The sequence below is a fragment of the Vipera ursinii genome, assembly GCF_947247035.1.
Source record: "Vipera ursinii genome assembly, chromosome: 1".
NCBI classification, from domain to species: domain Eukaryota; kingdom Metazoa; phylum Chordata; class Lepidosauria; order Squamata; family Viperidae; genus Vipera; species Vipera ursinii.
The window spans coordinates 265,052,633-265,072,353 of NC_139512.1; the positions used below are offsets into that span (position 1 = coordinate 265,052,633).

Sequence of the window (19,721 nt, forward strand, 5' to 3'; positions counted from 1 at the left end):
TTAACATATTGAACTCAGCCACTGTGTTAAGAAACCCATGATTTATGGCATATTAAAGTTGTTTCAATTTTACCAAATGCCTTTTACAGTAAATTATGATTGCTTAAGGTGTTTTGATGGGGGCCCTACATTTTAATGGGCACTTTCTGCCATTCATATTAATATATGGGTTCATGTATGTCAATTTATGGCTTACTTATCCACAATGTAGTTAATAAATTACAACTGATTAAAATCAAAGTCTGCTTTACAAGCTACAACGTGCTCATTCAATTTTAAGTCAGAAACTAAACCAGCCACATTAAGTTCAATGTACAGTCCAAATATTGGCTGTTTGCCAGGCAGGTTTGTGCATGGTCAACAATTATTGAAAATATATAATATTCTTGGTTTCTATAGTAAATTGCACCATGTTAACTGACCACATGGGTTGAGTTTACATAATAGATTAAATGTGATTTGCTAGTTTGGGTTTTCCAGAGAATCATGTAAATTCAGCTAATATGTTTGTTTGAATCAAATTCTGACTTTCCTGCATGAGAACAAGATGTCATAGATAGTGTTGCTTCATCTATTTTTCCCCAAATGATCCTATAAGATAGATAAGAGCTGAGAGAATCCCCCAGTGTCTGTTCTGTACAGACACTGTACCACCGGGACTTTCATGTTATTCCTATATGGAAAACAAGGTGTAGAGAATAATAATCATGGTCTCACAAATCATAAACCTGAGCAGAGTCTAAATATGTTTTAAACTAAATTTGCTGCTGTGAAAAGAATATATTTCTATTTCAAATCATTCCATTATCCTATATTCAACAATACTTAATAATTATCAATCAGTCTCTAACCTCCAATTTTGGGAGTGAAGAGTCACCTTCAAAGTGCCCCAACAGAAACAAATTGTCTAGACCCTTTTCAATCAGGGTTCAGGCCTGGTCATGGAATGAAAATATTGCTAGTTCTAGATGATGAACTGTGTCAGGACTTGAAAGATAATAGTGTTTCCCTTGTAATCCTGTTACACTGGTATTTTAATACTTTAAGACAGGGATGTCAAACTCAATTTCATTGAGGGCCGCATCAGCATTGTGGTTGCCCTCAGGGGGCCAGGTGGGTGTGGCCTGGGTGGGCGTGGCCTGCTGGGTGGGCGTGGCTAGAGTGTGTATGGCCTACTGGGTGGGCGTGGCCAGCTCTACATCGTTCGCATCAAGGGTGCCTATGGGGGCCTGGGCAGGAGTGGGACAGATCTGAGGGTCTCTGGCAGAAGGAGGGTCTCTGGGCCAGGGCCAAGGCAGTGGGGGCCGTTCCCTCACTGTTTCCAGGATGGCTTCGCGGGCCGCATGAAACCATTTCGCGGGCCGGATCCGGCCCCCAGGCCTTGTGTTTGACATGTCTGCTTTAAGACAATGATATCCTTCTGAACAATTTGAGAGAGTTACAGAATTTGAGGCACTGTTTTGCAGTGGTTCCATTCCTTCCATGAAACATGGCTCCAGCTAGTTCCAATGGCACAGTATTTGGTAGGTAGACAAAAAACAAAAAACACACAACTTTTTACCAAAGCTGCTAAGTTCTAGACCAGTGATGGTGAACCTTTAAGAGACCGTGTGCCCAAACTGCAACCCAAAACCCACTTATGTATCGTTGGGTTCTGGGTGGGCATGGCCCATTGGGTGGGCCTGATCCATTGGGTGGGCATGGCTGCAGTGGTAAAGGCAGACTGGGTGGGACTAAAAAGTTCAATCAATCATTTCCAACTTCGCAAGATCTTTCCCCCCCTCCCCCCGTGAGAAGTTGAAATTGATTGATTGAACCTCTTTTTTTTGCACACGGCAGTGGAGGCCTAAAGCAAAAAGGTTTTATAAAACCCAGCTGAAGGCCTAGGACTGGGGTGACAGTATGCGTGCCCATAGAGAGGGCTCTGCGTGCCAGCTGTGGCACGTGTGCCATGGGTTCGCCACCATGGTTCTAGACAAAGCCAACGCTATTTCTTCTTTATTTCCTCTTTTACCACTTCGGGTATTGAGGGAGAAATTCTGGTTTTTACTAGCCAAAGATACACCCAACCAAAATTTCCATGTGGTATCCAATCCACCTTTGTCTACCCTCACCGCACTCTGCAAGACTTAAGCTAGTGCTGTGCCGGTTCTGAGGTTTTGCTTGATAAAAAATACAGGAAACCAGAAGTTGCCTTCAAGCTTTACGTTTTTATTCAGCTGAACAAAGATGGGCTTCTCTAAAAAGAGAAAAAGCCCCAAATATCAGCAAAGCCTTATTTTTATACCTTCTTTGATTACATAAGCAATTCACCCAGCAAAGCTGACACACATAAGATAAAGACTTCACCTTTTAAGGCTGGCACACTAGATAAGAAGGAAGAAAGCAGAAGTAGCTAAAATGTTCCCTTTTGGGTGTTCCCCCAAGACACTATATGTTCCCTTTTGGGTGGTTTAGGTGTTCCCGGGTTGGTTAGGATATTGGGTGTTTCCTTTGCTGTCCTTTTACGACCTTGCATTCATGGTTCTGCAAGTGGCCAGAGAGAGCAGGGCCATCTGCACGTATTCACAATTGATACTGTTCCCTAAGCCCGCGTCAACACTAGCATTGGACAAAACTTATTAAAATATTTAGAATCAACTTTTGAATATTTATCTCAGTGCTGTTAAAGTCTGTCAGTCTTCTGTAAATGAGCACCCTCTAGATCAGGGGTGTCAAACTCGCAATATCACATGACGTGTCATGATGTATCGTGACTGTTTTGCCATTGCTTGGCAATGGGTGGGTGTGGTTTTGCTACGATGCATACAGCCCGCAGGCTGGCAGTTTAACACCCCTGCTTTTGATGAAGAATGTATGTATTATTTTGAAATACAGGCAGTCAACATAAATAAGAATGCCCTCAGCTTGTAAGCCGCCCTGAGTCTTTGGAGAAGGGCGGGATATAAATGGAATTTTAAAAAAAATTATGACTCCTTCCTTCACTTTTTAAAACGTTACACATCTGAGTTTTTCCCAAAACTGCCATATGCAGATTTCCTGCTTTTATGTTGTGTGATCCTATGTGTGATGCTCAGAAACAAACCATATGCATTTTACTTAGCCAATGCATTTTACTTATGCAAATTCCACTAAGCATAATGAAAAGTCCACAGTGCTAATTTACACTATTGCCGTAGGAACATAACCAAAGTTTTATTTAAATCTATTTAAATAAATAGATTTATTTAATGGGTTTGCACAGGAATAGCCTTAGAAAATAACAAATGGATTTGCACAGGAATAGCCTTAGAAAGGGGACGCGGTGGCTCAGTGGGTTAGGACGCTGAGCTTGTCGATCAGAAGGTCGGCAGTTTGGCGGGTCGAATCCCGAGTGCCGTGTAGCAGAGTGAGCGCCTGTTACTCGTCCCAGCTTCTGCCAACCTAGCAGTTCGAAAGCATGTAAAAATACAAGTAGAAAAATAGGGACCACTGCGGTGGGAAGGTAACAGCGTTCCGTGCGCCTTTGGCGTCTAGTCATGCCGGCCACATGACCACGGAGACGTCCTCGGACAAGCGCTGGCTCTTCGGCTTTGAAACGGAGATGAGCACCGGCCCCTAGAGTCGGAAACGACTAGCACGCATGTGAGGGGGAACCTTTACCTTTACCTTTAGCCTTAGAAAATAACAGTAAAAAACCAATTTACTTTGGTAAGACCAACTTTGAAATAGGATGCAGGGTTCTACAGCATATGTACTGTAACCATCATTGTCTACTAAAATGAATACCCTTAAGTTCCAAATTATTACTTCCTCATAAGTGAGGAACCTTACATGTTTATATTTTACAAATTCATTCATGCAATCCAACCAAATCTCCTAGCAAAAGTTCAAATATGACATCAAGTTCCCATAAAGTTTGCTGCAACTGGTTCAGGTTGCTACCATGCAAAGAGGTATCAAAAAGCATTCTGTCATCAGAGGTACCGTATTTCCCCCCCCCCCCCCGAAAAGGAAAGGTGGAAGAATCAGCGAGAAAAACCTAAGATTATAAATGCAGCGCATCGTCTGACATTCCAACAACATTCTGTGAACGAGGAATATATACGAAACAGCTTGCTTAGTTCAATTTATTCTAAAATTTAGTTGGAAGAGTGTGTTCTGTGCTGCACTCAGGAGTAGAACAGCATTTACTAATTTTAAAAACTGGTTTAGAATTGGGAATGGTAGGTTTGAGCCATCAACAAAATTATCTATTACCGAGTAACCTGATTTATAAAATTCGAATGTCTATTTTAATCTAGAAACTACAGTTATCATAATTATATTAAAATAAAATTTGACAGCTGTTAGATGTTGACTTGCGTGACGGTTTATTATTATTATTATTATTCAAAGCACCACGCACTTATTTGCCAGTCCCAGTATTAGGTGAAAGGAAGTGAAGTTAAGCACGACAGAAACGCAATTCAGCGTGCGTGCACGTGTTTTTACGGCGATTTTTAATAAGGCAAGTCAAACAAAAAGCTCATTCCCCCCCCAAAAAAAAACCCCCGATCAGGTGCACTTAGCAAAACACTGAGTAAAGTAACAGAAATGTGGCTTGCCCCGAATAATTTATACATGACACGAATATTATTCAGTTTATACTCCGTTTCTATCATCCAATCAAAACTCTCGAAAGGCAGCCTCCCCCGCGCCTTTCGGATGGTGTACTAGCCGAGGAATATATTTCCGGCAGTAGCCTGGACACCTATTGGCAAAGCGCTTAGCGCAGGAGTCTTCAAACTTGGCCCTTTTATGACTTGTGGACTTCAACTCCCAGAATTCCTCAGCCAGTGTGCCTAGCCTAGCACGCTGGCTGAGGAATTCTGGGAGTTGAAGTCCACAAGTCATAAAAGGGCCATGTTTTGAAGACCCCTGGCTTAGCGCTTCAAAGAGTCTCGCCGCCCGAATAAGCGACCTTCGCCTTCTGTTCTGTTTAACCTTTGAAATTCCTACCACTTTCCCTCGTTCTGCTAAAACAGGCAACCTAGTTAGACACCTATTTTCAGAAGCGGGGAGTGGAGGGGGGGGTCCTTGCGGGGCTAAATAAGAGTCCGGAGGCTCCACCTCTTCCTTTTCACCGGCGACTCGTGGAAGTTGTAAGGTGAGCGCGTGCGTTGGTAGGCCTGGAGTTTAGTATATATATATATATATATATATATATTTTAAAAAAAAGGTTATTAGTTTCTTTCGCCCTTCGGGGCCGGGGGCTGAAAGGATGAAGGCGGGAGGGCAAATTTGGGGGGTGCATTTTCGAACCTTTAACGGGGATTTGTCTCGTTTCAGGAACTCCGGGTGGGAGCATTACCACCAACCATGACCGAGGAAGGGTAAGTGTGCGCGAGGCGGAGATACTAGCGTTGCGTCCCAGGTGTCCGCGAGGCCGTTTGAGACGCGCCCGCGCGCTTCCTTCTTCGCCTTCGCCTTCTTGCCTAGCCTGGTTCTGTGCGTGGAGCGCGGGGCGACTTGGTCCACGTGGTGGGGCCTAGTGCTTCCCCCCCCCAGCTCTCTTTGATTATTGCCAAGAGCTATTAAAATGTCTCTTGTTCTGATTTTTGCTCGCCAGTACTGTAATCGCAGAATATGCTTATATGTGTGTGTGTGTGTGTAAGTAATTTTTTTTGGCTTGCTAACAAAGAATAAAGGGAGACCGATATGATCATTTCAAACTTATTTGTTCTCATCAGTCAGCCATACAAATAAGTTTGAAATGATCGTATCGGTCTCCCTTTATTCTTTGTTAGCAAGCCAAAAAAAAATAATACACAAATATGAGCTACCACTGCTGTGGCTATTGCCTGTAGATGGCCTTGGGCTAGGCCGAAACAGGAAATAAGATTTGTCCCGTGTCTGGGACTAAGCAAGCAAGTGTATTCTGAATGCTTAACAAACATTTAAAACACACACACACACACACATATATACACACAAATATTCAAGCACATATGTGTGTGTGTGTATATGTGTGTGTGTGTATATGTATATATATATATATATAACACACACACACAAATGTTCAAGCATCCGAATGTCCTGTTTTAATGTATGACTGTTTACAGAAAAGTGACAATACAGGTTATCTCTAAATTTATATTTATGTAAATATATAAACATGTTTATATATTTATAAATGCATTAAAATATATTTCAAATATATATATATATAGACGGTATAGCTATGCAATGTTCCTGAATCACTGAATTACTGATTAATTGTTGCAGAACGGGGATTTATCTACTGTGAGCTAAAAAAAAAAAACCCTGGGCATGAGACTTTGATCACTAGTGGGCAAAAAAAGGAACAAGAGCCAAATAATAGTGGTTTTGGCTTCTTTTTTATTTACAGATGGTGACTTTTTAAGTGCAGAGATTCTGTGAGTTGTTTAAATTCTGCCCTGAATATCTAAAATCTGAAGCATTGATGAAAAAGTTTTCATCACTTTTTTGTAGGGTTGATGGGGAGAGGTTCTGCATCATTTGAGGTGGAATAAAGACTGGATAGGAAAATTTTTGAGTGTAATTTGTATGGATTTAAATGGGGTAGAAAATTGTGATGTAAGGAAGTAACTGCAGAGCGGCCCGATGAGAAAAAATAATTACAGTTTCAAGTAATTGTAACTAATTTCTTCTATTTTGCTTTGAAATGCTAGTCTGCTTTTTTTAAAAAAAAAATCATCCTGTCCTTTTTCACATATACAGCTCAAGGTAATGAACATACTGATGCGACTGTTTTCCCCACAACAACCCTAAGGGTTAGGTTGAGAGTGTAGTTGTGGCCCAAGTTGCCTAGCTAGTTGATCATGCCTAAAGCAGGACTGCAACTCTGTTTTCTGTTTCTAGGTTTGTACCTTAACCGATGCATCGAACTGGCTCTCAAATATAAATGGACACAATAGATATTTTTTTTTACTTCTGTGACTTTTAGTTCTTTTGCATCTTCTATATCAGATGATAGTACATATATATTTATTTTTATTTTAATCCCATTTATATCCCGCCCTTCTCTGAAGACTCAGGGCAGCTTACAATCTAAGCACAAATCAATGTGCTTAGCAATATATATAAAATTGGGGACGCGGTGGGTTAGGACGCTGAGCTTGTCGATCAGATGGTCGGCAGTTTGGCGGGTCGAATCCCAAGTGCCGCGTAACAGTGAACGCCTGTTACTCATCCCAGCTTCTGCCAACCTAGCAGTTCGAAAGCACGTAAAAATGCAAGTAGAAAAATAGGGACTTGGTTTTTGTATTCTAATGGCTAGATGTGGCATAGAACTGTGTTTTATGTTCAGGTGCTTGTCTAAATCACTGTAATCTTTAGTGCTTCTCCAAAGTATGAAGTGATTGTTTTTTCCCCTAATTTCTAACTTGTAAGGACTCTTAATTTTCCTCTGTACTCATATTTCATATCTATTTTGAACTTGCAATCCTTTTTATTGTTCAGGTGTTTTGCATCCTTGTGCTTCAGGGTACCATTAGAATTACAATCAGAATTTAAGGAATTTCTATTATATGCATTACCTTGCTTATTTCATATTGTTATATAGCATAACTGCTGGAGGCATAATGGATGTCAACACCGCTCTTCAAGAAGTGCTGAAAACTGCACTTATCCATGATGGATTAGCTCGTGGAATTCGTGAAGCTGCCAAAGCCTTGGACAAGTAAGTGATTTAGTCTCTCAAAAATGGGATTGTACAGCCTATTGCTTTGATTTTGTATGAAATTCATGTTGGCATAATACTTGTCAGAGGAATGTTAAGATATTTAACATACTCTAAATGTTAAAGTCTATTCTCCCAATAATTCTCTTACGAATGTGAGATGAAATTAAATGTGGGACTTAAATTGCAAATTTCCCTCCTCACTGCAAGGTAATTGCTGACATGATTGACCCAAATGTGTTGTTAAAGATTAGTGTAAAAGTATGTTATGATAGATCAATTTCATGATTAATTCAATTGGGTTCAGCCTTGCAGTCCTGGTATGGACAGATTGGTCAAGATGTTATTTTCCTTTTATTTGCTGTGTTTTCATTAGGGTTTATGTCTTTCAAAATGTCCCGAAAGTCTCTCCAGAATGAAAGTTAGGTATATATTTGAAAAGGGAACAAAACATGCTGTTACTGCTTCCTTCAGCAGTATTGTAAACACTACATTCTAAAAATAAGTAGTTGTTTGAGCCCAACTTGGAGGGTGCTTGGAGAAGGTCTGTTATGTTTTAGAGAAGCTATATCTTTTTCAGGTCTTTGTAATAGTTTATCTCAGGAAAATTATGTGTTCAGTAATAAGATGCAATGATAATACCCCATCAGCATCTTCCCTAACTCAAAAGTACATTTTCCTGGGACCATGCAACACCCTATGTTTTAAGGATTTGCAAGCCATTATATGTACAGATCAGTCATGTTGAGTAGTCTGTGCATGGATTAAAGCACATAGGCTTTATATATGCACTAAACTGGAGCATATGTTTTTCTGGACAGAGACAGCATTTGTGTGCCAGTAGACTTGTTCTAAAGAGGAGGGATAAAGGGGAAAGGAGGGCCAGTAGTATGTAGTGATGGTGAGGTAAAGTAGGTCGTCATAGTAGAAAGGTAAAACCAGTCTATCAAGTGAATTAATTAAATGTAACGGGGAAGCAAGGGGTTGGGAAGATGGGGAAAGGAGAGAAAATGGGAAAAGGTAGGCTGAGATTTATATTTTAATAATGGGATGCATTTCAGATTTTAGCCAGAGGGCAAAGATGAAGGAAGTGGCTAGGTGAGCAGCAAATGGTATATTAGATTCAAAGTTAAGAACTACAGTGTTTGAATGATGACTTCATGAAAGTCGGATACCCCTTCACTCTTTATGAGTGACAATAATAGTCTGACAAACCTGTAGAGAAGAGCTTATTTTTTAAACAAACCAGGAACAATAGCATAACCTTAAAAGGTCATTCTTTGGACTAAATGGTTATGCTAGGTTTACCCACTTCTGGGTAGTAAACAAATGGATTTTTTTTAAAAAAAGCCTTAAAATGCAACTGTTGAATGATAACTGGTTTTAATTTTAGAATTGTATGAACACTTCCTTTCATTAAGATATTTCTAGTCAGTGACTTCGTATTAAAAATTTGAATTAAACATATATAGCTTCATAGAAACATTTTAGCTCTAGCCTTTTCTTTTTCAGCTTTCTATACTACCTTCCCAAAATCTGTTTCTCTAGGTCAGGGGTAGGCAACCTCGGCTCTTTTATGACTCGTGGATTTCAACTCCCAGAATTCCTGAGCCAGCATGGCTGGCTCAGGAATTCTGGGAGTTGAAGTCCACGAGTCATAAAAGAGCCGAGGTTGCCTACCCCTGCTCTAGGTAAAGCACAACTAGGAAATGATTTGAAAATTATGACTTGGGTTTTATGGGTGTAATCCCCTCTGTCTTCATACCTTATATCTTCCAAATAACAATTTAATCCAAACAGCTATGTTAAGGAAATAAATGTAGATAAGCTTAATAATTTTTTATATGATAATTTTTTTTCCATTTTAGACGTCAAGCCCATCTTTGTGTTCTTGCATCCAATTGTGATGAACCTGTGTATGTCAAGCTGGTTGAAGCTCTTTGTGCTGAACATCAGATCAATCTGATAAAGGTAACAGCTATTTTATTTAGAAGTGATGATACGAGACAATCAAGTAGTTTATAGTAAAATCATGCAAATCATGTCTTGGTTAAAACAAGTTAGTGCTGTTTATGCTGTACAGTGATGATAACTTGGCTCCCTCTACTGAGAATTGTGAGGAAAAGAACCACAAATTGTTACCCTGTTGGTCTGAGTGTACAGCTACCTTTGATTCTGTATTTACTGCCTTGTATTAGCACTTCTAACAAAATGCAAATCTCTCTTAACAGGTTGATGATAACAAGAAGCTTGGTGAGTGGGTAGGTCTCTGCAAGATCGACAGAGAAGGAAAACCTCGTAAAGTTGTGGGCTGCAGTTGTGTGGTTGTTAAAGTAAGATAACATGTTCTTTTTATTTGCGTTTATTAAATTGTATACTTCTACAGGCTCCTTAAAACTGGAAGTACTATGTCATATTCTTTGAGCATTACATTTAAAGTACAGGTAGTCCTTGTTTAATGACTGGTCACTTAGTAACTGTTCAAAGTTATGGACTTACCCAAAGCTATTTAGGACTCTGTTCCAAAGTTCTGGCAATCAGTTACATCCCCACTGGTCATGTGATTGCATTTTGGGAATGTGATGGCCAATTCACATGTAAAGCTGTTCGCAGCATCCTGTGGTCATAGGACTGTAATTTCGAGCATTTTTTGCCAGTTTCTGGCAAAAAAAGCATCCGTTGAAGAATAAGTTCATTTAACAGCCATGACAAAAAGTGTAAAATCTGGCACATTCACACTTTGACTCGATTAATGACTGCTAGGTCTTAAGACTAATTGCAAGCTCAATTACAGTAATTATGTTGAAGGCTATTTGTATTTCTGTCACATAGAAGTTGCTCCATTGCTAATAGTAGAAAAAGGTGGAAAAAATCCTTTTTGTGGGATGTTAGTTTGTATAGACAAGACAATAACTATGGCAGAGAGATAAGGAAAAGTTTTCTTTTGTAATGTTCTATCGCCATTGCAGTCTTCTAAATTACCACAGTTGCCTAATATACCAAGAAGCTGCCAGTAAGACAAAATCTGCTTAACTTAACAAATGTTCTGCAGAAGATCATTGCTGGAAATAATAATGCCAGAGTACGAGCCTTGAAGTCTTTATAGGCATTGAGGTCCCAATAAAGGCGACATTGATATTTTATGCAAGGATTTTTCTTTAAACTAAAGGATATGATTAACAACTATTAACTTTAATCTAAACTGCCTTTTTTCTTGATTTTGCAATTATACTAGATCACTAAATATTTACAACTTTATTATGTGATTGTTTAAATGAATAATATACTGGAATTATATTGTTTTAGGACTATGGCAAAGAATCTCAGGCCAAAGATGTCATCGAAGAATACTTCAAATGCAAGAAATGAACAAATAAAATACATTTGAGTTGACATTATTTTGTATTTTGCTGGTTTATGATGAGAGTTTCAATTATTTATGACAGACCTACAAAGACTGAGTGATGGACAGTGAAGAAAAACACATGGTGCAATGAAGTATAAAATTTATCAGCGATACAACTATAGACACGTGGCCATCTACAATTGCCTTACAAGTCAAAAGGTTTTTTTTTAAAAAAAAATACAGCTAGCCCTTGCTTACCCAACAACCACTTACAGTAGCTGAAGATACAATAATGTGACCAAGTAATATTTAAGGCCCGTGGTTCTTGGCAACTGGCTTGCATTTATGATGATTGCAAAATGCTACCATCCCATGATCACCGTTTGTGACCTTTCTTGCTGGCTTCCCACAAGCAAATTCAGATTTATTTAAGAAAATTTGTCTGGCTGCCCAACTCGCTCCAGGTGGCTTATTCCTGAAGAGTTGTTTTTATTTTTACAAAACAGTTGTAGCCTGCTGTGGTTTACTTACAAGCAAACTTTCCAAAAGTCACAATTAAATGCAGGGTTTAAGAATATTTTAGCTGGAATGAGCTACAGAGAAGTCCCACGATAATCACTGATGAGTGATTCTAAAGTTAGGTTGCTCAAGTAGCAATTTTTTTTGTGCTGAATTGGGAGTAATCTGAATTCGAACTACATATTTTGTTAATTAAAGTTACAAATTGGAATTGGTGCAAACCATAATGAACTACAGAACTGAGGGAAGCATTTTTTGGATCTTTTCTGTATTTCTGGCATGAATTCTGTATAGAGGATTCAATTCCAAAAAAAAGAAAATCCTGTTGATTAAAGAGATTTTTGTACAGAAACTAGGCTTGAAAAAACATTTCTGAGAGTAGGAACTCAATATCTGCCAATACTATGGAAATTTAATTTATAAATGAAATAAGGATGACACTGCTCTTAAGGGTGCTTGTCCTGATGCTGAATAAATTTTAAGAGGGAAATAGTATTCTGTTGCAAAAATAAGGGAAACAATCATTTGTATAAAATCAAGTTTGTGATATGTGCAAGAACAAATGAGGCTAGTATAAAGGGAAACATGAAATTGGAGCTATTCAAAAGATGCTCAAAGTGCATTGTGAAAGACTGCCATGTCCTCGGTTAAGGATAATTGCTTCAGGGATTCTCCAGTCTCCTGCATGCATAATATTAAAGGTAAAGGTTCCCCCGCACATGAGTGCTAGTCGTTTCCAACTCTAGGGGCCGGTGCTCATCTCCGTTTCAAAGCCGAAGAGCCAGCGCTTGTCCGAGGACGTCTCCGTGGTCATGTGGCCAGCATGACTAGACACCAAAGGCGCACGGAACGCTGTTACCTTCCCACCAGAGTGGTCCCTATTTTTCTACTTGCATTTTTACATGCGTTCGAACTGCTAGGTTGGCAGAAGCTGGGACGAGTAACAGGCGCTCACTCTGTTACGCGGCACTCGGGATTCGACCCGCCAAACTGCCGACCTTCTGATCGACAAGCTCAGCCACTGAGCCACCGCGTCCCTTTTATGCATAATATTACATGTATGTATAAATTTAATATTAAATTTATATAGATGCCCAATTCACAGGTGACCACGTGGATTACATTATAGACAAATTCTTGTGTGAATTTCCCTGGCAATCTTATCCACAGCCTTAAGAATTCTAAGCTGTTGACTAATGGTAACATTTGTATTATTTATTCATTTATTTATTTATTTTAATTCCATTTATATCCCGCCCTTCTCTGAAGACTCAGGGGGGCTTACAAGCTTAGCATTAACCATAAGAACAATTTTAGTTTGGAAAATTTAAATTGTTCAGAAAGACTATGTGGCTGTTGTAATTGGTAGTGTTTTTATAGGTAATAGGGAAGTAGCTAAGCAGATTTGTAACCACAACTTTGAACTATAAAGAGCAAGGATCCTCTGTAAGCTCCAAACCATCATAGGACGTGGTATGATTCAATATCCGCTCTAGTCTAGACAATATTAGCTTCTGACTACTTAAGGGTTCATTGATGCATGCTATTTCATCAAATTGATTTAAGATTACGCCTGATGCAGGGGACAACAGTCTCCTGTTTGATTCAAGCGTTTATAATTTATTTTTAAACCCTTAAATGTATTCCTCAATTTTAAACAGGTTGAAAAGTTTATTCACTTTACTCCACAATTTAGCGAAGTGGATTACAAGAACCTGTTAAGCAGAATAGTTGGCAAGTTGACAAGGCATTGCTTGATACTGGGGAAGATAGAATTCCTTCTGTGTTGTGGTTTTATGGTTGCCTCAAAAATGGACTCAGTCTGGCAAAGAGGTAATATGTGTTACTACATTAGCCCAGTATTGCCTTCTGGCTAAATTTATGAGTCTTTATAACTGATCGTAGGAATTAAACAGGATAGAGGAATCTAAAGAAGAAATTAGAGGCACTTTCAGACATAATCAACAGATAAAGAGATTAGTAACATCATAAGTAGCAGTATAGTCTGAGTTGGAAAAAGCTTAGAAGAGAAACGATCCATGGAGAATCTACCTTCAGGAGCTAATAAAAGAGGTGGAGGTGTGTATTACATTTTCCAGAGTTCTGTATCTTACCTAATATTTGCATTAAAACTTAGTGAAGTTTCTGATCATTCTTCCTTGATTGCCTAGCATGGGGCTTGACATCTGACATTGATTTTTTGCTTCATTCCCTCTCTGCTGTTAAATTTTTATGATGTTCCAGAATCCCAAGGAAGTGTTGGACTAAAATTGTATAATATTTATATTTTATTACATTTATATACTGCCCTTTCCCTGAGGACTCAGGGTGGTTTACAGGGAATTAAAAGACCAGCAATACAAAAGTTAAAACCCATTTTAAAAAGATTAAACTAACCCTGTACAATTAAAACCCCGATTAAAATAAATTACTCCTCAGCCTGGGCCCGAGAGCTCAAAGAGCCAGGTCTTCAGGCCCCGGCGGAATGACCGGAGGTCGGGGGCAGTCCTCAGCTCCACTGGCAGCTGGTTCCAGAGGGCAGGCGCCCCCACTGAGAAGGCCCTATCCCTGGGTATCACCCGCCAGCAATCTCTTACCGGTGGGACCCTGAGCAGACCCTCCCTGTGGGAGCGCACTGGGCGAAGGGCATTTGATGCCGGCAGCAGGTGTTCCCTCAAATACCCCGGACCCAGGCCATGTAGGGCTTTATAGGTAATAACCAGCACCTTGAATTTCTAGCGTAGTGGTTTATACATGCAGTTGCAAGAGAAACCTTAAACCATACAATGTAAAACTTCAATGCCTTTTCTATAGAACTTCCCTTATGATAAGATCAGTGTAAAGCAATAGCAATAATTTGAATTATTTGTAATGTTCTTGAATATGCTTTAATAAATTTGGAATTACAGTTGCAAAGGATTTTACCTGCCCATGAAAAACGCCCATGAGTAAAACTTACTGAGGGACTGCCTTTCCCAATTATATCAGACTCTCATTAGATCTGGCACAGAAGATAGTTCAATGTTGATTTCAGAAAAGGCAGGCACAGCCACACTTCTCTGTGCATTAGTGATTCACCTGTGGAGATGGTTACCAGCATCAAATTCCTGGGTGTGCAGCTAATGAGTAGGCTGGCTTGGACGCTCAACAGTGAGAAACTGGTGAAGCAGGCACAGCAGTCCTGACCACTTTCTACAGGGGGACGATTGAGAGCATCCTGTCATACAGCATCACAGTCTGGTTTGGAAGCATCACTGCTTCAGACAGGCGGTGCAGAGAGTGGTGAGGATGGTCGAAAAGTTCATTGGCAGTTCCCTCCCTCCCATCCAGGACATAGCACAGAAGCGTTGTTTGAACAGGGTCCATAAGATTATCTGGGACACTACTCATCCTCTTCACAACCTGTTTTCTTTGTTACCTTCTGGGAGGAGGCTTCATGGTATCCGTAGCAGAACATTCAGATTCAGCCATAATTTCATTCCATACATCATTAACCTTGTGAACTCTCAAGCTTCCTCCTTCCGTTATATATTCAAGTTGGACAGTATTTAATATTTATTTGTTATGTATATTTAGGGCTGTGGCTCTATACATATGTAGTATACAGTATGTTTAGGGGGGTGTCATGTATGTGTTTCACTTTGAGAGTGGGCAACTAAATTTCATTTTTTATGTGTGCCATTGTACCCACAGTAATTGACAATAAAGGTTATCTTATCTTAATTGCCATTTGCCAGGGACTTAAATTTGGTGGGTCCTGGGAGGTGGGAACTTTTTAGCCATGGCATCCACCTGGTGGGGCATTCTTCCACTGCCCCCGAGGTTAGGTTGGCTCCACCCCTACTGATATTCAGTACGTCCCTCAAGATTTGCTTATGTTACCAGGGCTGGAGATCTATAAATTAGACTTATTTTGTGATTTTAATCATATTTAATTTTAACACTGGCTTCATGTAGTTATATGATTGTTTTTGTATATGCACTTTTTTTGTTGGATGATGATTATTTTATTGGACTGACCAGAGTCATCTTCAATGCAATGGGCAGCCATATAAATTTGATTTAATAAAAATCAATAAAATTTGGTTGTTTTGAGCTGTTTGTGGAACTGATAGTTTTAATTTAGAATTGAAATAAAGGCTACATTCTATCTATTGGATAAGATAACAGCACTCCTGTCTAAACAGGATGTTGAACTATTTTGAGGACTACGTACCTTCGGTTGCATAGATCCGAGTTGTGTTTCCAGACACACTTCCATGTGTGCCTGGAATGCAGTATAGAACTATAATGAGATATGAGATATGGTACCTAAAGCGCATAAGAAAACCTTTATTGTTGTTTTTTACTGTGAGGACGCTGGCCCACATTAAAAATGAAATTCTATTGCCTGCTCTCAAAAGAAAGTATATATCCAAACACACACATATCTCTATCTCTATCTATCTATCTATCTATCTATCTATCTATCTATCTATCTATCTATCTATCATCTATCCACACACACACACACACACATAAATGTTAATCACTCCATTTTAAACATATAGCAGAAATACAAACATAAGTTTGTGTTGTTGGTGGGATGGGGACATTAGATACAACCAAGACCAGTAGGCTGTATGATAAATCTATATACACAACGGGCATTTGTAGACTTTTCAGATGTCACTCTTTTACAATTTTTGTACACCATTAAAAGAAACATCATTTTAGTTAGAATATGATTATTATATTTATGACCCTGTATTCAGCTCTGGGAAGAGGGGGGAAGGGGGGGGTTGGGGTGGGTGGGTTTTGGGGTTGTTTTGTAAACTTTTTTGTAAAACTTTTCAATAAAATAAAAAAAGAAACAGCATTGTTTGGGGAATTACTTTTTTCCTATAAATGTCCAGTCACCCTTTTTAATGTATTCTGTTTTATTTACATATTTCTGTACTACATGACATGAAAAGAAATCACCAAAGGCACTTGGAAAAAGGATGATTTTTGGAGAAAAGGGTGAAACAGCAGGTGGCAGCATTGATATAGGTCTAGAGCAGCTAACGCCAAGGCAGAGGAGAACGATAGTATTAAACTCAGCAGGCGCTCCAGTGTTGCTTTCAATTGCCTTCTTAGGAAATAAATTAGAATAGTGAAGAATTACTGTATGCATTTCCCTAATGCATGGCCCATAACCTTGTATTATATGTTATACATGAGCCTTTAAAAAAAATCAAGTGGACATTTTAGAAATACACTTTTGAAACATAAAGCTGCCGTTTTACTTTTCCTTGCCTGGCTTCTTCCTGCTGCATCTTCTCCACAATTATTAGGATAGGGTGCTTGTGGCAGAGGAAGAGAAAAGCTCCTGTAGCCTTCTGTATATCTGCAGAAAGAGGCTGAATCTATTTCTAGCCTGGTCATATTCTAATACAGGGGTCCTCAACCTTGGCCACTTTAAGACTTGTGGACTTCAACTCCCAGAATTCCTCAGCTAGGAGTTGAAGTTCACAAGTCTTAAAGTGGCCAAGGTTGAGGACCCCTGTTCTAATGGATATTTGTTATCTTCTTGGACTGCCCAAAGATGAGAAAAAGATAGGACCAAGAGCATAATCAGTCTTCAGATCTCCTTCAAAGTGCTTAGCCTTAAGCCAAACTGGCCGAATAGTATTGATGGTGGGCACCCAAAAAGCGATGGGCTCATCTGGAAACAACCAGGGCATGTAGAAGATGATGACTTGGAATGTAAAAGGAACAAATGATGAAAAGTGTGTTTAATCTTTTACAAGGGTCATTTCACCCACATTCATCACACGGTCTTCTGTGATCTTTCTCTTCTAGACATTCTGCTCACATGGAAAACTTGTGGAAAAGTTGGTTGGTGGTTGCCGCCACTGTTTGGAATAGTGCTGGCTGAGAATTTACTAGCAAGACTGCCATTCAGTACAAAGAGACCATAACAACAACAACAACAACAAAGTTGGAAGGGACCTTGGAGGTCATCTAGTCCAACCCTCTGCTCAGGCAGGAAACCCTATACCATTTCAGACAAATGGATATCCAGTCTCTTCTTAAAAACTTCCAGTGTTGGAGCATTCACCACTTCTGGAGGCAGGTTGTTCCACTGGTTAATTGTTCAAACTGTCAGGAAGTTTCTCCTTAGTTCTAGGTTGCTTCTCTCCTTGACTAGTTTCCATCCGTTGCTTCTTGTCCTGCTTTCAGGTGCTTTGGAGAATAGCTTGGCTCCCTCTTCTTTGTGGCAGCCCCTAGATATTGGAACACTGCTAACCCCCTCATCCTTCTTTTCATTAAACTAGACCCACCCAATTCCAGCAACCGTTCTTTATATGTTTTAGCCTCCAGTCCCCTATCTTCTGCCTTTGTCACAGACCTCCCAGATAGCACTAACTGCGCAGCCTTCCACTGCTACAGGGTGTTGCTTCCCCATGGCCCTTCCATTCAGGTGAAGTTTGCACATTTCCAGCTGTCACTGAACCATGGATCCTATAATACCTTTGTTTAGCCACCTGATCACAAGGGTACCCATAAAGCTAGTGGTTTTCCTAGCCAGGGAAGACTAGAAGTGAAGGAGAGATTTTCATCCTTCCTTCAAGGTGACTTCACAAAGAGGAATCCCAGGATGAAGAGGACTGTGCTAGCCCTTATGAGATATGCTCCACAAGAAAAGACCGGAGAACTAAAGAGGAGGTGAGCTGAGATGGAGTTCCATTTCTGCAAGGCAAGCAGCCCATCTAACATCAGTCTCCACTATCTCATACACTGAAGCTTCTGTTTCGCAAAACAGTTGAGCAATTGGGATATAGAGAGTCATTGCATTGCCATTGGTGTTGCAGGAAGACCAATTTCTGCCTGCTTCTCTCACAGATGTAGGTGTGTTTCACATTGTGTTGAAGGTTGTCTGTGATACTCCTGTCCAGAATCCACGATGCCAACCTTTTTGTCTGCTGAAGGGGACCCCATGCAATGTTATGTGCCTATTTGGGGGTAAGGGGACCTCAACACACAGATCCTGCCTATCTTTCCATACTGTTGCAGGCTCAGCAGAGGTGGGATGTCTACCTCATCTTACCATGCAGGGATTTCAGTTTGAAGGACGACTTGATTAAACTGCCTTTGAAATCAAATCAAACCTGGAAGTTTCCCAAGAGCCATTGTAAAGAGATCTTCCTGTATTAACCTGCCTGGATACATTATGTCAGTTCAATAAAATTGCAGCATACACACAGAGTGCCATGTAGTTGACATTCCTATACTAAATGCTTGTGGTTAAACTCATAATGTACTGCTCGCTGGAGTTTTGCTATATGTAATATAATCTCTACATGCGCGTAGGGCATGAAGTATTTTACTTTTTGCTTAAGCCAGAGAATGTGAAATTAAATTTATCAGTTGAGGAATTTGCCCAAGAACTCATAAATAGTTCTCGACTTGCTTCTTGTGCCACATGAAAAGCGGGGGGGGGGGGGGGAAGGAGGCTAAGAATTTGTGAGGCAGAAGGATTTTTTTTTTAAAAAATGGTCCAAACTTGGTCCAATCTCACGTCCTTCTACAAACTGACCTTGAAGCAAGTAAAAAGAGACAGATTTTTACAATTCTTTAGGCAGAAATAAAATAAAGCTTTTAAGCAGCCAGTACTTATTTCTTTGAAGAAAGCCTTCTAATTCCTTTCTTTGCTTGTATCCTCTAGTCAAGCCAACTTGCTTTCATAGCTTTGGCAGATATACTTCAAGCAAAATGCACCAATCCTGAATCCACATCATTCAGAAGGACAGAATCCTGGTAGCTCAGATACATATTCAGTTTCCAACATCCTTTGTCTTTCTGATGAGAAAAGCACTTTTAAAATCAAATTGGAAATCCAAAAGTTGCTGGATGAAATGCTGGAGATCCACAGGCTTTATCATCTCCTCTTAGCCTCAGATTTAACTTGGAATTTGCAGGAAACAGGATCTCCTAGTAACTAAATGTGGCACTAAAGTAATGCTTTGTCTAAGGCTTATCCATTCCCCAGAGGAATAGGAAAAAATGAATTGCATTGAGTTTAATTTCTTTTTCTACATAGGATTCAAATATCTTTCTTTTATGTAGGATGGAGTGTAGTTATTGACTCGTCTCTAGCTATGTGCCTATGTACTTTCTCATTATTCATGTTCAGTAAACCATGTTTAC

At 39.7% G+C, this 19,721-nt stretch overlaps 1 protein-coding gene across 1 annotated transcript; it reads left to right on the top strand.

The window, feature by feature from the left end:
- The first annotated feature begins 4,998 nt into the window (after positions 1-4,998).
- RPS12 (ribosomal protein S12) lies at positions 4,999-11,077 on the top strand. Its single transcript, XM_083348048.1, has 6 exons — positions 4,999-5,128; positions 5,311-5,354; positions 7,568-7,684; positions 9,553-9,655; positions 9,916-10,017; positions 10,991-11,077. Exons 2-6 carry the CDS (start codon positions 5,341-5,343, stop codon positions 11,051-11,053), a joined length of 399 nt encoding a protein of 132 aa, XP_083204174.1. The 5' UTR covers positions 4,999-5,128; positions 5,311-5,340; the 3' UTR covers positions 11,054-11,077.
- Positions 11,078-19,721: the final 8,644 nt, after the last annotated feature.

Bases quoted from the DNA above. Each gene is read 5' to 3' on its own strand.
- RPS12 (XM_083348048.1), top strand. The intron at 7,685-9,552 runs GTAAGTGATTTA...TTTCCATTTTAG, and splicing joins GCTGCCAAAGCCTTGGACAA to ACGTCAAGCCCATCTTTGTG. The intron at 10,018-10,990 runs GTAAGATAACAT...ATATTGTTTTAG, and splicing joins GCAGTTGTGTGGTTGTTAAA to GACTATGGCAAAGAATCTCA.